The 16,787-nt window shown below is 38.4% G+C and overlaps 2 protein-coding genes and 1 pseudogene across 4 annotated transcripts in view; all 3 read right to left on the minus strand.

The window, feature by feature from the left end:
- The window catches only part of LOC307038904, a 5,137-nt pseudogene extending 1,321 nt beyond the window's left edge, over window positions 1-3,816 (minus strand). The window contains exons 1-6 of the transcript XR_013810663.1: window positions 3,669-3,816; window positions 3,344-3,414; window positions 3,166-3,261; window positions 1,696-1,825; window positions 891-1,028; window positions 204-729 (exon numbers count right to left, since the gene is read on the minus strand). The product of XR_013810663.1 is annotated as an uncharacterized misc_RNA (transcript). The remainder of the gene's footprint in view (window positions 1-203; window positions 730-890; window positions 1,029-1,695; window positions 1,826-3,165; window positions 3,262-3,343; window positions 3,415-3,668) is intronic.
- A 1,865-nt stretch (window positions 3,817-5,681) lies between these two features.
- LOC307040529 (golgin subfamily A member 7-like) lies at window positions 5,682-8,833 on the minus strand. The gene is made up of 5 exons (XM_079683451.1): window positions 8,694-8,833; window positions 7,661-7,783; window positions 7,419-7,571; window positions 7,208-7,309; window positions 5,682-6,956 (listed from the first exon to the last, which is right to left on the minus strand). The coding sequence occupies exons 1-5, from the start codon at window positions 8,700-8,702 to the stop codon at window positions 6,909-6,911; spliced, it is 435 nt and encodes a 144-aa protein (XP_079539577.1). The 5' UTR covers window positions 8,703-8,833; the 3' UTR covers window positions 5,682-6,908.
- A 2,081-nt stretch (window positions 8,834-10,914) lies between these two features.
- Window positions 10,915-15,119, minus strand: rplp0 (ribosomal protein, large, P0). 2 transcript variants are annotated; one of them, XM_079682202.1, is made up of 8 exons: window positions 15,071-15,119; window positions 13,923-14,030; window positions 13,645-13,820; window positions 13,304-13,391; window positions 12,679-12,825; window positions 12,334-12,519; window positions 11,522-11,662; window positions 10,915-11,139 (listed from the first exon to the last, which is right to left on the minus strand). In XM_079682202.1, exons 2-8 carry the CDS (start codon window positions 13,974-13,976, stop codon window positions 10,984-10,986), a joined length of 948 nt encoding a protein of 315 aa, XP_079538328.1. In that variant the 5' UTR covers window positions 13,977-14,030; window positions 15,071-15,119; the 3' UTR covers window positions 10,915-10,983. The 2 variants fall into 2 exon arrangements, with proteins under 2 accessions (XP_079538328.1, XP_079538329.1); XM_079682203.1 differs by lacking the exon at window positions 15,071-15,119 and having other exon boundaries at window positions 13,903-14,030.
- Window positions 15,120-16,787: the final 1,668 nt, after the last annotated feature.

The raw sequence follows: 16,787 nt of genomic DNA on the forward strand, positions 1-16,787 counted from the left end.
GGCTAAGAATTCTTAGTAAATACAGCACACACTGAGGAACTTATTACTTAGACTAAATTACAATCAACATTGACTGGATAAAAACATAAGGTGGAAAACTTTTTTTTTTGTTTATCCCCAAAAACATGAAGAACAGATGATAAAAATATTCATTTGTTTATCGTTAAGACATAAAATAAGATTAATAGAAAAAGCAGGCATACCTCTTCAGTCAGGTCGTCTGCGCATACGTCTTCACTGCCCTTCTCATCCTCCTCCAGAGTGATGTTCCTGAAGCAGGACACGGTCTGTTCCCAGTCTTCGGCCTCAGCTTCATGAAGGGTCAACACCAACGGTTGCTCCTCTTCCTGAGGACAATGTGCTGAACAGTCAGCACTGTGGTTAATAGCTGCTACACATGGGAGACATTCCTGTCGGGATGAAGCTGATTTTTCTGTATTTTCAGGACAGAAACAAGAGTCAGAAGAACTGCTGATGCAGCTACAGCTACTTGAGACTGGCCCCGGGGACCCTTGCTCTTCCGAGGGTCCTGGTGAGTTTCGTAGAGAGAGCCTCTCCCGAGCAGCTCGTGGCATGTAGAGGGGTTTATCCGGTCTCTTAGGTCCTCTGCTTCGAGATGGGACTGAAGATTTAGGCTTGGCGTTGCCATCCAATTCCTCCCTGCTTCTTAGGGGCTCTTCACAAAAGCTGTTGTTGCATTCCAAGTCCTGGTCTTCTTCAACCTCAGCCCTACAGAAAAGCACAAATATCTTATTTATCAAAAATGTAAAACTTGAAAAGCCACTTAAACTTAAGGAAAGAGGAACTACAGCAAATGGTACATTCTGAGCAATATACTGTATCAGAGATGTTTATTGCACATCAAATTAAAAAAGCTCTATATTCAGTACCTGAGCTCCAGATGGCTGACAACCACCCGACGGCACCAGCTGTCCCCGACTGAGAAGGTGGAGAGTTCTGGCAGTTCCTCTACGGTCCGGTGGATCAGGTAACGCAGTCTGCTGGGCAGAGGGGGGAACAGGAGCATACTGGACGGGACACAAAGGGCAGAGGTAGACAGTAAGGTCATGTTTTTTCAACAGCATAAAAAATATAACAAAAATCCCAAACATTTAAATGCAATCACAGACATCTCTATATAAAGGTCTAAATTAACAGTTCAAATTCACCCATTATGATGAGATACTAAAGTTAAGTTAAAGCTCTTTTTAAGTCACATCCTTTTATCTCTTTTTTTGTTCCATTTTAAATCCAGAAATTATTTTTCTGGTTGTAGCTCCTACAATTAGCTCCTAGATTTTTCTGAGTCTGTGGTTTGGCTTCTGAAAACTACATTTCTTTAGGCGGGTTTATTTTATTTTTACTAAATAAATAATTTAATAATTGTCCGTGTACCATGCATATGTATTGTGTATGTGTGGTGTGTCGTATGGATTGGTTTGTTTGGTTTATTTCACTTGTGAGGCCTTTTTAACTTCATTTTATATAAGTTACATAACGCTATAGTGATTGGTATTATTGTAGTAAACATTTATGAATGAGAATAGAGGGATTTTCGTTTCTTGTTGCTGGCGAGGACAAGTTAATAACTGCAACAGAATATAAAACTAATGAAATGTAAGAATGTTAAGCCTGTGACTTCTGTTGTGACCTCCGTTATGGTTCATTCCTACGGTGTAATGGTCGTAGCATTACCTCTTGTGGTTGCTTTTCTGTACGTATGTTTCCAGCTCCTCCTTGACATGATGCAGGAATTGATTTTCTTGCTGAGGGAGATAAAGGCCATCGAAACACGGAAACGCCAGGGTGGACAGAAGAAAGGATCCTGTGGTCGGAGAGATGAAGTTAGCTTTATACTGAACTACAGAGGTGGAGAAAGTACTTGTATCTTGTACTTAAATAAAAGTTGCAATACCACAGTATATGAATACTCTGTTAAAAGTAAAAGTCAGATGTCCCATTTTCTAATAATATATATGTTTTGATTGTAATTATTGATGCATTAATGTCTTTACCACAGCTGGTAAAAGGTGGAACTCAAATACATTAATTTGCTAAGTGTAAGGTAACTTGTGGATTTATTTATTAAGGTATAAAACAAATGTAGTGGAGTAAAAGTGCACTATTTACAGCTGAATTGTAGTGGAGTACAGGTATAAAGTAGCAAACACTCAAGTAAACTACTAATAGCTGAACATGTTAGTTAAGTACAGTACTTGAGTAAATGTACTTGGTTACATTACATCTGATCTTACGTTATCCTAATGGTTTAAAAATAACCATCTATCGTTAGCCAAATACAAATTCACTATGGCAACTGTAGCCAGTAACGTTAGCTAGCAACCAGAGTGAGAAGTGACAATACCTACATTACTTAAAAGTAAATAGCGCAGAAAGCATGCTGGTTATAATGTGTGTTTATGTCAAACTAAAACAAAAGTTAGCAACTTAAAACACAGCTAACATACTCTGGTTAACGATCACTGTTGTTGTACTGGACGTTAGCTAAAGCTTGTAGTAACTCGAGCAGGCTCACCGTTATGGTACAATTATCTTTGATTTTTTTGTTGGACTTGAATTAAGTGAGTTTAAGTAATGTTGTAGCCGTAGAGAGCGAAGATGACTGCAAATACAGCTATAGGCAGCAGTGTATCAGTAGTTAGCTTGAAGTATTTAGCTACCGGAAGCAGATGTTTGTTGTTTTCAGGCGTTCCTTCAGGACCAGCATGACATCCGGTCAGATTTGTTCACAATAAAAGCTACTTTATACAAATCTAGTTCAACTAAACCCACTAATAGTTGTTGTGTTCATAATTACTCAAACAAAATGCCATTGGTGGAAGATGTATTCCGAATTGTTACTTTAGTAAAATTGCCAAATACATTAATGATAGAAAACCCCATTACAAATAAAAGTCCTACATTCAAAACCTTACTTAAGTAAAGTATGGAGGTTTTATCAGAACAATGTACTTAAAGTATGAAAAGTAAAAGGAGTAATTCTGCAGACAACAATAAACCTCCATGTGTGATTTATTTTCATATGATATTGTTAGATTCTATGATAGGCCATTATTGTTGGATCATTTTTGCTCTTGTAGATGAACAAAGTTTTGACACAAAACATTATTGACTTTCTGGTTTATAAATTTGTCGATCACATACCTTCCAGCCTGGCGGCCTTGACTTTGGATTTTTGACTCGCATCAGTTAGAGCTCTCGTCTTCAGCATCGGATGGCAGATGGAGAGAGCATGGAGTGCTGCACATGACATTTATCAATGTCAGTTCATTTTTTAATAATTATATTCCATGCACATGTATTGTGCAGTGAGGAGTTATACCTGCTGTCTCACTGGAGAAGACCCCCAGGGCGTGTGTGTCGTCCACCCACTCGATCTTTATCCCACCATCACTGCAACACACAGGAAAGCACGTGAGGACACTGGCAGCTGGACCAATTGTTTGAGGTTGTAATTGACTGACTACAGACATTCAGGAAAGCCCTTAAACTTTATATTTTAGAGTAAATACAGAAAAATATCTAATCCACATTTTAAAGAATGGATAAACTTGGAACTTGAGGTCCCCTGAACTAAAGTAGAAAAGCTACTGAGATAAAATGAACCATCTGTAGGGAAGTTAAGGATCTTAAAGCGCTGCACGCACCTGTATTCTGAGAAAGCATCCAGGAGCCGTTTTGAAAACAGCAGGGAAGTCATAGATCTCGATCATGTCAAAGTTTTTCCGGGCTGATGCACACGTTCTCATAAATGGAGTAGTCGTTGTGAACATGCTGAATGGAAACAGTCACCATGTCTTTCAGACGTGCCTTGATCTGATAGAAAGAACACAGATAATGAATTACAATATAAAGTATATTGCCAATGTTGCATCCACATCTCGCCATATCCTCTTGCTAGTTAGCCAAACCACTGTCAAATGTACATCCTCTGCACTCAGATATTGAGAGTCTATTTCGCAATCTTTCGGAAATCTAGCTAGTTTAAAAAAAAGAGAAGAGAAACAAGGAATGTTACCCCCTGTGAAGGCTACAAGCTTCACAAACAAACACACATGCTAAAGGTTATGCTTTTTGTTCAGACATATAGAGACATTTATTTGCAACAACTTTATTTGTACTAGATTGAGTGCACGCAATATTGTTTAATATAATTATTGTGAATTGTGTTGTTCTTAATCCTATTGTCAGTGTCTTGCAGCTCACCTTGCTCCTGGCAAAAGGCTGCGCTGATGAAAACCACCTGCCATAGATGTGTCAGCTAATTGGACTACGCAAACACCCCTCAAACCCTGAGGGGTGTTTAAGGAGGCCACTTCATTTAAGCCACCTGTTTTTAGAGCCTCTTCCCCCTGCACTCAACAATGGACTGGCCGGCATTGCTATAAATGCCTGCAGTGAGAGGAAGGCTGTGTGTATGTGAGTTGCTCTTGGATAGAAGAGAACACAGAAAGTCACCCATTTTGGTGACGGTTTTGTTTGTTCATTAATGCTAGATTGTATCTGTATATTTGATTAATAATACACCTTTTTTCATCCTAATTGATTTTGTAACCCATCCTAAAACTATGTATATATATATATATTTTTTTTTTTCCACATCAACCTGCATTACTAGTTTTTGCGTACCCTGGCTTCATACCCCCTCACCCAGCGATAGAGAATAGAAATCCTAGGTTAAATAATTTCTGGTTCTTCCTCGTGTCCAGCTATGTCACTATCATGTCAATGATGGTGAATTGATTTTCTTGCTTAGGGAGATAAAGGCCATCGAACACGGAAACGCCAGGGTGGACAGAAGAAAGGATCCTGTGGTCGGAGAGATGAAGTTAGCTTTATACTGAACTACAGAGGTGGAGAAAGTACTTGTATCTTGTATTTAAGTAAAAGTTGCAATACCACAGTGTATGAATACTCTGTTAAAAGTAAAAGTCAGATGTCCCATTTTCTAATATTATTTTTTTATTGTAATTATTGATGCATTAATGTCTTTACCACAGCTGGTAAAGGTGGAGCTCATAAATTAATTTGCTTAGTGTAAGGTAGCTTGTGGATTTATTTATTAAGGTATAAAACAAATGTAGTGGAGTAAAAGTGCACTCATTGGTCGAAGAAGTACCGGTATTCCGAATTTTGACTAAAGTCAAATGACCTTAATGATGGAAAACTTCATTACAAATAAAAGTCCTACATTCAAAATCTTAAAGGAAGTTTTATCAGAAAGATTTACTCAAAGAATGAAAAGTAAAAGTAATTCTGCAGACAAATGTTAGATTCTATGATAATACTGTTGCATTTTGCTCTTGTAGATAAACAAAGTTTTGATAGAAAAATGTATTGACTTTCTGTTTTATATATCATGTTCCGTTTGCTTGTACCTTTACCAGTTAGTCAACTAGTTAATACTTAAAGAGAACATAACATTTTCCATCTGAGATATAGCGGAGTAGAAGTATGAAGTAGCATTAAATGAAATTACTCGTGTAAAGTACAAGCCCTTCAAAATTGTACTTAAGTACAGTACTTGAGTAAATGTACTTAATTACTTTCAACCAAACACCGATGTTTGAACCCATTGCCCATACATAGAAATGAAATGTATTTTCTTCAAGCCGTATGCACTCTGATATTTGAAATAAAGTCAAACTAAAGGAGCTATACAAATTTCAGGAAAACGTAAATTTATTAAGATAAAACAAAACGAAATTTTTAAAGAAAAGTACACAAGGTGTATCAAACACCAACAATAGCAATCATATGTGGGGATGAGTGTTTAAGGTTTCTGTGGTGGTTTGTTGATAATATTCAAAAAGGGTAAGACATTCGCAATATCGATGGTGAAACAGGACTGTTGTACTATGACACAGACGGACATTTCTCAAAATGTACTCGGTGACGCTGTTACATTGTGATGGACTTATTAACAGTACCCACGCTCTTTCTTCACTCACAAACAAAACCAGTTGAAGAAGACAGCATGTTGCACAAGACCAAAAAAGTCACATTCATGCAGAGACAAGAAAACATTTGCCTCAACAAAGGCTACAACCAGCATGTAAATACTCTGAAGCACTGTCCATAACAGGATACTGTTTACAGACTGTGCCAACAACTCTATTCCTACATATTTCTTATTACAATTTGACTTTAGATTATTGACATAAAATGATTTGCAAGTCAAAAATCACTTATATATACCATGGTCAAAAAGCATTTAACACAATGGCACTATTAATAAAGATCAATTAGGACATGATTTATACATCACCAAATGTATAAAAACACATTCATAAACATAAAGAGGGATAGGCAGACAGTAGAGTACTTAAATAACAGATATAAGTATCAGATCAAATGTATATACATTAATTCAGGTTAAGCAGAAATCTGAAAATGTGCTGCCAGAAAGATGCAAGGTATCTGGTCGGAATAATCAGCCTTTACAGAGAGGTACAAAGAGGTAGAAAGAGGAAAAAGGGAAAAAAATTATGTTAGCATTAAAATAGCCAAAACATAGAGACAATGGAGTTTACCTTGTTGTGTCTTTTTATGTTTTGGCTATATAGTAGTAAATATAGAATCATTTATTGTCATTATACAGGTACCATGAGATGAGTAGAGTTACTCCTTTTGTATGTCTAAATGATTACAATATATAATAAGTCGATTAAAAGGGGTCAGATATCATATTGACTGCGTATAAAAAATGATAATTTTAAAACAAAGTTCATGGTTGAAAGTTTTTGGAAGAGAACCTCTAGAAAAATCCTAATTTATTGATGGTGGCCCTTCACTCGAGTTTAAAAGACTTTGTTCCAATCCCCCCCTCACAAGAGTCCGACTCTTCATTTGAAATACACCAGAAGGACTCTCTTCTGCCAGGTTCTTTATCTTCCAGAGCCAATACTTCTCTCTTCAAAGATGGTAATTTCAACCTAGAAGATAGGAAGTTAAGGAAAAAACACATTGCAAATGAACATTTTCTTATATTTTCAAAAAAGTACTTTTCTTAACATACAAAGCCTTACACCAGGTATTATTTACTACTTCATTTATTGGGCTATGTATCATATTTCCTTACGGATTAAAAGACACAATTTAATTTTAAAGTAAAATTAGGCACATTTTTAAGAATAACCTGGCCAAGCTTGTAGATTAAAAATATGTCATAGACAAATAAGGATACGACTCTGAGGCCTCTCTCTATGGGGTCTGTCAACAGCAAGCCTCGAGGAGCATAAATCTTTTCATTCTGGTCCTTGATGTACCTGGCAATCTTCTTTAAAACCTGCACACAGAAAGACACATTGAAGATACACATTGATTTGTAGATCTGTTCAACCAGAGACATAAATATGAGCTAATTGATACACATAATAATATTAAAGCAGGTTTACCTTTTCATAGTGTGTCTCCATACAGAGGAATATTGTGTAGGCAGTTATACAAGCCAGACATCCTTCCAAATATGACTTCCCTCCTAGTTTCTCTGCTTCTGCATACAAGTTGTTAAGAGTCTGGATGGTTTCCTCAAACTGCTGCTTATCAATCTGAAATAATGCAAATATTTAATTTATTTAAACACTTTCTTTTAACATTCAGTCAATAATCATTACATGGATGTAAACACAGTACGCACCCTAGGCTCCAGTTCAGAGGGAAACTTGGTATGGAACTTGGAGATGGTTCCTGAGCCGTAGTCTCTCTGGACGAACACCTTGGAAGAGGCAGTTGGCTGCTGAAGGTCCTGTAAACTGTGGGTCTGGGGCAGAACAAAATCAACAATGAAGAGGATGCTTTCTTTCATGAAGAATATCTTTCTTAAGGATTTGAACAGTAGCAGCTACTGTAAAGCCAGCTGCAATGTCATCAGAGGCGGGAGAAGTACTCAGAATTTAAATATAAAGTAGAAGTTTCATGTTCATGTTGCAGATTGGTCCATTTCAGAATAATATATATATCAGATGTTTTGATTATAATTATTATCAAAGCTGGTAAAGGTACAGCTAGTTTTAATGACTGTATTTGCTAGAGGTTAGCTTTTGAATTTACTCCAGGTGTAACTAAAGTCTTATTTAAGGGTTGATTATTGTTCACATCATTAATCCAAACGTGCAAAGTAACTAAAGGTATTATAGTGGAGTTAAAGTACACAATTTACCCCTGAACTGTAGTGGAGTAGAAGTACAAAGTAGCAAAACATTGAAATACTAAAGTAGAGTAAAAATCCCTCAGAATTGTACTTAAGTACAGTACTTGAGCAAATGTACTTAGTTACGCTATACCACTGTTAATCATTTGACCCATTTAATCATGCTAACGTTATTAACAAGCCAACAGCTACCACAAAATATATCGGTTTTAGATGTAATTGATATCCGATGACAATTATTCCTTCTGTTGACACTGTTGATTTAGGCTACTAAACAAACATTAATCATATTACAATATAAAAGTATAAAATAATGTTTAGTACAGCGATCCACTAATAAGGGTAACGTTAGCTAGCTTCGTTAGCTTACGTTTGCTGACCGATCCGCTGAAGCAGTATGAATGGCTAGGTTAGCCTTTCTCGTCAAGCAATATAAATAACGAATTCTAACATTGTTAAATACCCAGGCATCCAATCACCTGTCATCATATTATAACGAATAAAACCACAAAAACCTTACCTCAGCCATTGTGGATATTTCCCTACAGCTGCTACACAACTACGCCCCAGCTCAATTGACTTCCGGTGTATTATTTTCAGAATAAAAGTAGAACTAGACACATCAAGTCACTCACTTGGTTAATCCCTATACATCTTAAACTGCACATTATAATTAAAGCGTCTGAGCCATAGACTGTATGTATAAAGGTCTGAGCACTGAAATCTCAGGCTCGAAAATGACATTCCCAGAACAAATGACTATATCTTCACTTCTAAAAGGGGTCAATTAATAATCTTTGTTCTCAACGCAATGATAAACCTGTGAGTTGGATGTAGAAAAGTCAGAATCAATATAAATGTTTTTATTTTAAAAGTAAATTCAGATAGAATATAGTAAAAAATGTTTAATTATAATTTCTGTCCAAAAAAAAACAATACTTATAGTGAAAACTACCCTTGCAAGATCATGGGATAGTAGACTAAAAGCTTTAGGAATCCGAACTATAACATATAAGTACCCTGTATCAAGATTGATACAAAGCAAGTGCAATTTGACCTTTTTAGAGAGATTTAGAAGAAAAAAAAACCACCTCTGGGGTCATTTGGGTGTATTTGCCATATCTCTCTAGAACCCATTGGTCGATTTTGATGATTGACACCTCTTTTTAACCGTTAGAGCCAATAGAATCGAGGGGAAGTTCCTAAATCCATCTAAACATTACCATTGGTGAATGAGAGTGATGCACAGCCAGCACGCCCAAACCGAAAACTACGTTAAGGTCTATATGAAAACTAGGTTTATTGCCATAAATATGATGATGGATTATCAATAATCATTTCAAAGTGACTCAGAGACATTGGATTAACCTTCGGCAGCGTTTATATGCGTTGTAATGCCATTGAACACAACTTTTGATCAGAAAACAGCAAAAGACAGACGTATTTGTGGTTTGGCCCGGGCCCCATAAAGTGAAGTTGTGTGTTGTCTTTCCTGGCTTCGCTGCCGTGAGTTTTGGTCGCACAGTGATTATACTTATACCATTGGAATCTGTGGAATCTCAGCTTTCATATGATATCTAGTTCTTTGCAGATGGCATGAAGTATAACATATTTCTACCATGAGTTATGTGCTAAGTGCGTTAGCACTCTTTCGCTTAGTGCTAATTCAGAGGCTCGGCGCCGATCGAGTTTTTTTGTTTAGGTAAAAATGGTTAATATCGTCAGTTAGCTGAGTTTCTTCCCGTTAAGTGGGTATGACACATTTTGATAAATGTTAAGAAGCCCTGAGACAGTTTTGTGAATATTGTTGTGTTTTGCATGGGGTTTAACCTATGAGTTTAACAGGTTATTCTAACCATTTTCCCAGATGAGATGGTCGTTTGACAATTTCGCCGGTCCCATAGGTTACACATTTACATTCTTATGAAACCCTTCTATGGCAAGTATTTATAATTACATTTTTATTTATAACTATTTACAATTGAATTCCTGATATCAAAAAAATATTGAGCTAATTTAAGTTGTATTTCTGATAAACAATTGGCATTTCGACTAGTTCAAATTGAATTCTTGATATCAGAAATTGGTATTTTTTTACTAGTTCAAATTGAATTACTATCAGAAATTCGACTCCCATTGAAATTAATGAGAAAAACGATGCAATTCTCAGTTAAAAATCGCATTTCTGATATCAAAACTACACATTACAACTAGTTGCAATTTAGTTTCTGATCAAGAATTTGCATTCTAGTTATTAAATTTTTTTATATCAAACATTACTAGTAATTGTTGAATTTGCATTCTTGATTTTTGATATCCTCCAGAAATTAAGCCAAATCTGCTAGCCATACTGTTCAGTCTCTGACACAATTCATCCCGTCAAGTTCAGTTTGCTAAAATCATGTTATCATTAGCTCCGTGCTATATAACCCACACAACTTGTGATACGTATTCACCTTAAATGTATTGGAGGACATTAGTTTAAAGACATCTCAATATAAAAATCTACAGGTTAACCACGACTGAAGAAAGATAACATCTTCAGATTTGATGTTGGAAATGTAGCTAAAGTTTTTGAGCATTGGTTCAAACCTTTAGTCTATGGTGCAAACAAACCCTTTATAAAGCAGATACAAGTACTACATTTATTCTACACCCAACTTCATGAAATTACATATCCCTCTGCATTTAGCCACATGAAACATTATAGTTCAATACTTAAAAGAATCAGAAAAGTCAGGTTAAGTAAAGATATTTTTATTGAATCATGGTGTCATTTGACTCAATCTTGGTTGTTCGCTGTATTTATTTTAGTCGAACAGACCGAAGCCCATGTCATCATCTGATCCCTCAGCCTCAGACTCTTCCTTAGCCTCCTCCTTAGCAGCCGGAGCGGTCTCAGCTGCGGCCGCTACAGGTGCTGCGACAGCAGCAAAAGCAGATGGGTCAGCCAAGAAGGCCTTGACCTGTGAACACAAAGATATTATTAGTTTGACATTTAGGATTTTCCTGGTCTAGAGGCAAACATCTGATTAAAGCCAAGATGTCTGAAACCTTTCGTGCCTGGCAGTCGAGTGATGCTAACTGACAGGTATAGCGAGGAAACAGTTGATGTTTGCAGGGGGAACGACAAAGCAGTACTTAACAAGCTGCATTGTAACTTATCCTGCACTTAAACATGTCTATGAATCCATGTTTGTTTATATAGGCCAATATTACATTTGTCTCATAGGACTTTACCGTTTATACAGAATATGAAACTCACATTGAACAAGGAAAAACTTGAGAACCCACAGTAAAAGGAATTCTGATCAACATGTTACTGAAGTGCTGATTGAATGTGTGTACCTTGTCTGCCAGGGGGAAGGAGTAGTCTGTCTCCACAGCGACAGCCAGGACTCTCTTGAAGCCATTGATGACCGTGTGGGGGACAGAGGCCAAAGTGGGATAGCCAATCGTCAGACACACGCTTGCAATGTTCCTCACACCCTAGAATAAAAGACACATCTTAAATGGGGGATATGGTACAGATATACGAAACAAGTTTAAGAACTAGTTCAAATTCCAACTCTCATTGAAATGAATGAGAAAAACTATGCAATTCTCTCTAGTTAAAAATCGCATTTCTGATATCAGAAATACACATTACAACTAGTTACAATGGAATTTCTGATCAAGAATTTGCATTCTAACTAGTTAAAATTCAAATGTTGACATCAAGAATTTGCATTCTTACTAAGAATAGATTTTTGATATCCTCCAGTAATGAATAAAAGCAGTCTTGTCATTGCAGATATGACAATCAATTATATGAAAACGGTTTAAATGTCTGAAACCTTTCGTGCCTGGCAGTCGAGTGATGCTAACTGACAGGTATAGCGAGGAAACAGTTTATTGTGCGCAGGGGGAACGACAAAGCAGTACCAAACAAGCTGCATTGTAACTTATCCTGCTAGATCAAAAACAACGACTCAAAGAATTAACATGATAGTGACTTTCTCTAGGGAAAGAATAAAAACATTGTTAGATGCGGTGTATAAAACGGAACATAGGCTACGTGATCTGTACAACATGCCATGTGGCCGAGTGCTAATGTTAGATATACCAGACAAGTTATTTTTAGTTGCAAGGATAGCTTTTACTCAAGCACGGAATCTCACCTCCAGGAACTTGGCATGCAGAGAAGCCTCAGTGATGTCAAGCACCTCAGGACTGTAAACACTGCCATTGTCATACACCTGCTGGATGTTGAGTCCAAAGGAGAAGGGTGAGATGTTCAGCATGTTGAGGAGCGTGGCCTCGCTGGCACCAACCTTGTCGCCGGTCTTGATCAGATTGACGTCATTCTGGAGAGAGAAATGCTTGTTAGCTACTGGTAAACAATTGTATACATTATGCCAACAAGTCTGGGACATAAGGTCGCAGATTTACATGAAGCAATCCATCCAGCATGTCCATTAGTCAGTGAAATACTAACCAATATAGTAAGAGGGTTTTAAGCTCACCAAGATTTCAATGGTTCCCCTAGAGATCTTGGTGGTGATACCCAGAGCCTGGAAGAAGGAGGTCTTCTCAGGCCCCAGACCAGTGTTCTGGGCTGGCACGGTGACTTCACAAGGGGCGAGGGCTCCGGCACGGGCAGCTGCAGGCACCTGGGGATTTGTGAAAAGTCAGTTTGGGACTCCATTTTGGAAGACATAATGGAGATTTAAGTTTTATTTAAGTGTGTCTGAAACCTTTCGTGCCTGGCAGTCGAGTGATGCTAACTGACAGGTATAGCGAGGAATCAGTTAATGTTTGCAGGGGGAACGACAAAGCAGTACCAAACAAGCTGCATTGTAACTTATCCTGCACTTAAAAATGTCTGAATCCTGTTCTTTAGAGTGAACAAAACGGTTAACCAAATCACTAATTGCATTATGTGGTTGTCCATTTCAGATTTGAGTCGAAACTTAACATAATTCTAACAATTAAGACTGCATTAGTTTGCCAGGTATAGCCAACAACGGGCAACTTCAAACATCTTAAGTTAACAAAGTTACTTTAGGAGCCATCAACAGCAAACGTTGTGTGGGTTAACAACGGAGTGAAGTGGTGGTGTAAGGGCCATTCTTTTATTCAATTTCTCACCTTGTTGTGCAGCAGCAGGTCCCGAACCTCAGTCAGATCCTCCTTGGTGAAGACAAAGCCCACATTTCCTTTAATGTGAGGCAGAAGCCTGTTAAATTATGGAATCCATTATTAGATTTGTTGGCAGATATGACAATCAATTCTTAAATGAAAACGGTTTAAATGTTTGAAACCTTTCGTGCCTGGCAGTCGAGTGATGCTAACTGACAGGTATAGCGAGGAAACAGTTTATTGTGTGCAGGGGGAACGACAAAGCAGTACCAAACAAGCTGCATTGTAACTTATCCTGCTAGATCAAAAACAACGACTCAAAGTATCAACATGATGACCGTTGAACTCACTTCTCCAGGGCAGGATTGTTCTCAAGGTGTCCACGAATGGCTTTGCGCATCATGGTGTTTTTGCCCATGAGCACCACAGCCCTTCCTCGCAGAGACAGACGGATGGTCTGCATCTGCTTGGAGCCGACATTGTCTGCACCCACAACGAAGCATTTGGGGAAATCATCCAGAAGTTGCTACAAATAGATAAACATCAATCAAATACATATTCTGTAAAAATCTTAGTGGAAAATATATACTGTGTTGATAACAACTTACATAAGTCAAGTCCTACTTACGATGATTTTCAAAAAATAGTTGGACTTCCACGTGGCCCTGTCTTCCCTGGGCATCTTTGCAGTGCTTCCAAGGATCGCTGAACAGCTGATTTAAAGACAAGGTAATATCTGCAGAAAAAACAAAAACATTGTTAGATGCAATGTATAAAACGGCACATAAGTGATCTGTACAACATGACATGTGACGAAGTGATAACTATTCCACATGAAACCCTTATATGGCAAGTAGTTATAATTCAATTTTTATTTACAATTGTATTCCTGATATCAAGAAAAAAGGATTTGGAACTAGTTCAAATTGTATTTCTGATATCAACAATTGGCATTTCGACTAGTTGAGATTGAATTCTTAATATTTTTACTAGTTCAAATCGAATTTACTTATATCGGGAGTTGGCATTTGAACTAGTTCAAATTCCAACTCCCATTGAAATGAATGAGAACTATGCAATTCTCACTAGTTAAAAATCGCATTTCTGATACCAGAAATACACATTACAACGAGTTACAATTTAATTTCTGATCAAGAATTAGCCTTCTAACTAGTTAAAATTCTATTTTTGATATCAGAAATAAACATTACTAATAAGAATGGTTGACATCAAGAATTAGCATTCTTACTAGTAAGAATTGATTTTTGATATCCTCCAGAAATGAATAAAAGCTGTCTTATCATTGCAGATTAAATGTCTGAAACCTTTCGTGCCTGGCAGTCGAGTGATGCTAACTGACAGGTATAGCGAGGAAACAGTTTATTGTGCGCAGGGGGAACGACAAAGCAGTACCAAACAAGCTGCATTGTAACTTATCCTGCTAGATCAAAAACAACGACTCAAAGTATCAACATGATGACCGTTGAACTCACTTCTCAAGGGAAAGAATAAAAACATTGCTAGATGCGATGTATAAAACGGAACATAGGCAACGTAATCTGTACAACATGCCATGTGGCCGAGTGCTAACGTTAGCCGGCTAACAGCTAGCGGTGTATTGAGTAGGCCGTCACCACGCCGTACTTTTACAGGAACCATAACATATATGTTGGTGCTATAAGTGGTTCTTGTTATACCAAAAGCCGTATGTGGCCCTTCTCCGTTTAAAAGAAAAGGTTATTTTTTGTTTCCTAGAATAGCAGGAGCAGGCCTTACCGTGACTAGAGGGTCGCGTGAAAGAAAGAGAAACAGGAATTGACGCAATCAGAATTTATACAAAATAAGTGACCAATCACAAGAGAGTATGGGCATTATCTTCATAGCTATTGGTTGTTTGCTATGTCAATCACAAGGGAGTATGGGCGTCCACTTGAAAGCTATTGGTTGGTTTCTTTGTCAATCACAAAGGAATATGGGCGTCACGTCATAGCTATTGGTTGGTTGCTATGTCAATCACAAGGGAGTATGGGCGTCCACTCGAAAGCTATTGGTTGGTTTCTTTGTCAATCACAAAGGAATATGGGCGTCAGCTTCATAGTTATTGGTTGGTTGCTATGCGATCACTTCCTTTCACCTGCCTCGTGTGAAAATGGTGAAATCCCGCGAAACCAAAGTGACAAACACTCATCCGTTTCAACGATCAAGATCGGTTTAGATAATTATGTTCAAGCGATGACACAGCCGGCACCACAGCTCCCGGCAGAGGTCTGGAGCCACGTTTTTGGTTATCTCTCAGCGGAAGACAAGTTTAGCGTCCGGACAGCCTGCAAGTATTTCAAAAAACTTGTTGACCACGGATCTCTTTGGAAAGACTGGTCGGTGGTTCTGGGTTACCATAAGGGATATTCTAACAGTCAGTTTTGGGGCACTCTGCGCCGCAGAAAAGTCACCAGTGTGGTGTTGAGGGGCACCAGAACTAAGGACCTGAAACGGCTGGCCTCGTCCCTTCCTACTCTCACCACAGTGGTAACGGACCAAAGCTCCCAAGCAAGCCTCAGCTTCTTAAAGGAATGCACACATCTGAAGCGTCTGGCTATTAGAGGCAGTGGCACTCCTCTTTTGCTAGATGGCTCCACTGTGTATGAACCCCGGCAGCTGACTCACCTGAGCATGTGTGATGTTAAACTTACCACGATAGCAGGGTCTAGCTTAATTTCAGCTGTCCGCCTGTTTCCAAATCTTACATCTCTAGTCTATCATAAAGTGAGACTCGAAGACTCTTTGTGGATGGTTCATGTTCCCTCCATACTTACCTGTCTGCCTATGCTTAAACATCTCTCTTTGTCCATTGGGCATACACTGTGCACCTTTAACAATAGGTCCAGACCCAGCCCATGTCCCCCAGGCGGAGATGGGGCCTCAGTCTTGTCCAGTTTGGAACTTATTGACTGCACGACTCACTCATTTCAAGCAGATGCAATGAAGCTAATGCCTGGCCTGAAGCATCTTGCTGTTTTCTACAGACACTCACATCACCAGATGATAGAAGGACTGCTAGCAACAGATGGTGGTCACCTAAAAACCTGGCTGAGGGACCTCTCTCAACTGTCAACACTGGTCATAGTCAAGGGCCCGCCTGTTAAAAAGTATGTGACATCCATTCCAGCCACAGTGACCAGTCTCACTCTGTGTGTTGCAGGATTGTCTCTGCAGGACATGGAGGCGGTGTCAGTGCAGGTACCACATCTCCTGCACCTTCACATTGACCCCTGGCCCTCACATTTAGGAGCTCAGGCAGCTCAAATCCCACAACTTTTTCCAAAGCTGAAAAGTCTCAAACTGCGGCATGGACACGTATCAGAGAGAGAATTCTTACAACTTCACCAGCTGAAGGACCTGGAATACTTGGAGATACTGGATATCAGCCCGCACCTCTCTGAGCTCACCAGAAAGCTCCAAGCTCTCACAAACTTCAGACTTCAGGTCACAACGT

The sequence above is a fragment of the Notothenia rossii genome (genome assembly GCF_949606895.1).
Source record: "Notothenia rossii genome assembly, chromosome: 5".
Taxonomy (NCBI): Eukaryota; Metazoa; Chordata; class Actinopteri; order Perciformes; family Nototheniidae; genus Notothenia; species Notothenia rossii.